At 40.2% G+C, this 5,000-nt stretch overlaps 1 protein-coding gene across 1 annotated transcript in view; it reads right to left on the bottom strand.

The window, feature by feature from the left end:
- The window catches only part of slc4a3 (solute carrier family 4 member 3), a 114,243-nt gene that overhangs the window by 90,864 nt on the left and 18,379 nt on the right, over positions 1–5,000 (bottom strand). Inside the window, exons 5-6 of the mRNA XM_061918400.1 lie at positions 3,703–3,887; positions 438–667 (exon numbers count right to left, since the gene is read on the bottom strand). Of these exons, the coding sequence (XP_061774384.1) occupies positions 438–667; positions 3,703–3,887 (415 nt within the window). The remainder of the gene's footprint in view (positions 1–437; positions 668–3,702; positions 3,888–5,000) is intronic.

Consider the following 5,000-nt stretch of genomic DNA (forward strand, 5'->3'; position numbering starts at 1 on the left):
CAGCAGGCGCATGACAGTTTAAGTCTTGATAAATCACATTGCATAAATCAAATTATAATACTTGCGTCTCTTCTTCTCGGTTTTGTGATGTATATATTGTGCATAAACATGCATACAGACACACCAAACAAATTGAGCTCTCTAATTTGCTCATTTGGGTGACGCAATCCCCTGTCCACGAGTGTGCTGGATCAGCTGTGTGAGGGCCATCCACTTTGCACGCAAACTTTTAGTAAATCACATCCATTATCTTCATCTCTGAGGTTTTGTGTGATCTCTCCTTCTGATGCGCCGCACGTTTTGTCCTAGTGACTTCGCGTCATTTGGTTTTTTTCTTTTCGCGAAGTTTCCTGGACGCCGTTTGTCAAGCATTTGCATTTGCCCCGCCACTTCTTGGCAGAAATGGATCCAGTCATGGAACATGTGAGCCCACTCACTTTTCATGTCGTCCAAGTCGACGCTGGCCAACATCTGGGCCTCAGCTTCATCAGTTGGCACTTGCTGATAATAGACAGCCGTCTCAACAGCGGTCATGCTGCCGATGCAGATCCTCTCCCTCAGGTCATAGTTGCTCCGCTGGGCACTTGTCATGCGATGGTGGGCGGGCCGTCGACGGAACCTGCTGTGGGTGGCGGTCGCCCTGGGGGGTGCGGATCCTGCGCCCACACTGGGAAAAAACAAAGACATTACTGACAATTAGGTTTGTGTGTTCGGCGGACGGCGCGGCGAAGTCGGGAGAGTGGCCGTGCCAGCAACCTGAGAGTTCCTGGTTCGATCACCATCTTCGACCAACCTCGTCACGTCCGTCGTGTCCTTGAGCAGGACACTTCACCCTTGCTCCTGATGGGTCGTGGTTAGGCCCTTGCATGGCGGATCCCGCCATCAGTGTGTGAATGTGGAAACAGTGTCAAAGCGCTTTGAGTACCCTAAAGGTACAAACCCCGTTTCCATATGAGTTGGGGAATTGTGTAAATATAAACATAATATAATGATTTGCAAATCATTTTCAACCAATATTCAGTTGAAAATGCTACAAAAACAACATATTTGATGTTCAAACTGATAAACATTTTTCTTTTTGCAAATAATCATTAACTTTAGAATTTGATGCCAGCAACACGTGACAAAGAAGTTGGGAAAGGTGGCAATAAATACTGATAAAGTTGAGGAATGTTCATCAAAAACGTATTTGGAACATCCCACAGGTGTGCAGGCTAATTGGGAACAGGTGGATGCCAGGATTGGGTATAAAAACAGCTTCTCAGAAAATGCTCAGTCTTTCACAAGAAAGGATGGGGCGAGGTACACCCCTTTGTCCACAACTGCGTGAGCAAATAGTCAAACAGTTTAAGAACAACGATTCTCAAAGTGCAATTAGAAGAAATTTAGGGATTTCAACATCTACGGTCCATAATATCATCAAAAGGTTCAGATAATGTGGAGAAATCACTCCACGTAAGCGGCATGGCCAGAAACCAACATTGAATGAACGTGATGTGATCTTCGATCCCTCAGACGGCACTGTATCAAAAACCAACATCTATCTCTAAAGGAAATCACCACATGGGCTCAGGAACACTTCAGAAAACCACTGTCACTAAATACAGTTTCTCCTTACATCAGTAAGTGTAAGTTGAAGCTCTACTATGCAAAGCGAAAGCCATTTATCAACAACATCCAGAAACACCGCCGGCTTCTCTGGGCCCGAGATCATCTAAGATGGACTGATGCAAAGTGGAAAATTGTTCTGTGGTCTGATGAGTCCACACTCAAATTGTTTTTTGGAAATATTCGACATCGTGTCATCCGGACCAAAGGGGAAGCGAACCATCCAGACTGTTTTTGACGCAAAGTTAAACAGCCAGAATCTGTGATGGTATGGGTGTGCATTTGTTCCCAAGGCATGGGTAACTTACACATCTGTGAAGGCACCATTAATGCTGAAAGGTACATACAGGTTTTGGAACAACATATGCTGTCGTCGAAGCGCCGTCTTTTTCATGGACGCCCCTGCTTATGTCAACAAGACAATGCCAAGCCACATTCAGCATGTGTTACAACGCGTGGCTTCGTAAATAAGAGTGCAGGTACTTTCCTGGCCCGCCTGCAGTCCAGACCTGTCTTCTATCGAAAATGCGTGGCGCATTATGAAGCATAAAATACGACAGCGGAGACCCCGGACTGTTGAACGACTGAAGCTCTACATAAAACAAGAATGGGAAAGAATTCCAGTTTCAAAGCTTCAACAATTAGTTTCCTCAGTTCCCAAACGTTTATTGACTGTTGTTAAAAAAAAGAAAAGGTGATATAACACAGTGGTGAACATGCCCTTTCCTAACTAATTTGGCACGTTTTGCAGGCATGAAATTCTAAGTTAGTTATTATTTGCAAAAATAAAAAAAAATTATGAGTTTGAACATCAAACATCTTGTCTTTGTAGTGCATTTAATTAAATATGGGTTGAAAAGGATTTGCAAATCATTGTATTCCGTTTATATTTACATCTAACACAATTTCCCAACTCATATGGAAACGGGGTTTGTACAAAAGCGCTATACAAGTATAACCCATTTACCATTTACTGGACTTTTCTGGGAAACTCTGCAAGAGCAGACTTATTTCATAGGGAGAAAAAGACACCATTGTACTTCTCGTTCAGCGGCACTTTGTCGATGTTAATGTGTGTGGATTTTACTTTATTAAAATGTTTATCATTGTAGCAATGTGGTTGTTAAAATTAAGGATTTTGGTGATTTCTGACTGTGTTTGGGGTTAACATAGTGGCTTTTGCGTGTTGGCAAAAACCCGACCGGAAATCTCTAATAACTAAAGTTCCTTGGGTGAATTATGTAAACTCACTACACCAGTATGTTTTAGCGCTTTCGTGGCAAGTTTACTGACAGATATAAGTAAAAACTTAACGCAATTTTATATTAGAAATGACAACAGCGGAGGGTGAATGTCTCATAACAAGAAGATAAGAGAAAAAGAAGAATCTTATCAACGACACGGACTACAAAGGCAGATTCGCGCAATTTCTCAACGAAATGGGCTTAGCATGGGAGCTAGCATAAGCAGAACCGGGAACCAAAGTCGTCACTTGTGCAAAGACAAATTAGGAAGCAAGACTGAATGAACGGAGAAGGCAGGCTTAAATAAGGACAGGTGCACGTTCGGAACAGGCGGCAGGTGAAAATAATGAGTTACAATGGAAACAAACTGAGAGGCGCACAAACCGGAACCGAATGACTCCAAAACAAACAGAAAACACAAAAAGACTCAAAAATCTAAATGAAAATATGATCCGGGCAGCGGATCATAACATGGAATTTAAAATAATCATGCATTTTCTAATTTCAGGGACACACTGCTGTCCATGCAAAAGTATAAGAGTTCTGTAACAAAACACAACTCTTGACATCACAAAATAATAATAATAATAATTATAATAATAAGTAAAACAGTGTTACATCTACAGATTATTATTCACATTTAGCCAGGAAGAAGAAGCTGTTGTAGCGTGCATACACACGCTGCATCACCACGACAACGCACATACAACATCTTCTTACATTTAAATTGCTATCCTTTATGTATTTCAATGACATTCACACATGTGAGTAAAAATCTTTGTTCCATTCATTTTCCCGCAGCCAAAAAAAACGTCTAAAAGTCTCTATACGATATTGTGTGAGAACCTACCTGTTGCAAGGTGCGTCGCCCTTTTCCATCTCCTCATGGTGTTCAATGACAGCATATCCACCGCTATAGACCTCTCCCCTTAGAGTTAATGTGCAGGTTGGGGTTGAACAACGTCCTTCATGTTCTGTATGGAAGGTGGTGTTTGGAGGGAATTCCTCCAAGTCCTCTTGGCTCTCCAAACTAAACTGAGAGGAAGTAGGAGATCAGTGAGAGGGGTGGAATCGAGGACTCGTGCATGCAGACAGAGAAGAGTTTAAGGGCCCGATCTACTGCAGGGTTGCACGTATTAAAACACGTGCAAAAAGCTGATCGACTCAAGTTTAAATGAGAAAAATGTTTGTCTTCATGAATATGAAGGATGTTGTAAAACAGAACGCTCAGCATACTGGGAGGAGATGATACGAATGTAACTAATGTAAATTCCTACGCTTCGTACCCTGCGGCTTATAAAACGGCGCAAAGACTCTAAAAAGGCTTGTTATTTTTCGTGCTAAGGCGCCATCTTTTGGACGAGTTTGCTCACTCCCGTTCCGTTTTCTGGTCATCCATAGCGTTTCTACTCGTATGGATTCTTCATTCATCACTCCAAGTTTGCAAGTTTTACAATATAAGTAATTTAATACTCATGCACTAAACCAGGAGTCCCCAAACTACGGCCCGCCAGTGTCCAAAATCAGGCCCGCAAAGTACCAAGTTATATATATATATACATATATACTTCATCTCTACAGAACTGTTTCATGAGGGGTTCCCTCAATCATCAGGAGATGTTATTATTTTTTTATATACAGTATATATAAAAAAGTTATATATATATTTTATATATATATATATATATTTTTTTTTGTATTATTTTTTCTTTAAATCTGTCTTTTCTAATCCTTAATCTGTGTCTCCTAGCATATTGTCTAAAAATGCATATATATATATATATGTATATATATATACACACATATACATATATACATATTTATAAACATATACACAGATACATACATACATATATACATAAATATACATCCAGACATGCACACTCACACATACATACATACATACATACATACATATATATATATATATATATATACATACAAACACACACACATACACATATATATACGGACAAACTTTTTTTAACCCAATGCAGCCCCCGAGTGTTTCCATGCTTATTTTTACATGCCATCGTAATGTAATGAAGCTAATATGACCAAACATAATAACACATTTACGAGTATCTGTTTTGGTGTCATTATGTTAAAATGGCATGTATTAGTTCAGCTTCGTAAATTCACTAAAAC

The sequence above is a fragment of the Nerophis ophidion genome, linkage group LG13 (assembly GCF_033978795.1).
Source record: "Nerophis ophidion isolate RoL-2023_Sa linkage group LG13, RoL_Noph_v1.0, whole genome shotgun sequence".
In the NCBI taxonomy this organism is placed as follows: domain Eukaryota; kingdom Metazoa; phylum Chordata; class Actinopteri; order Syngnathiformes; family Syngnathidae; genus Nerophis; species Nerophis ophidion.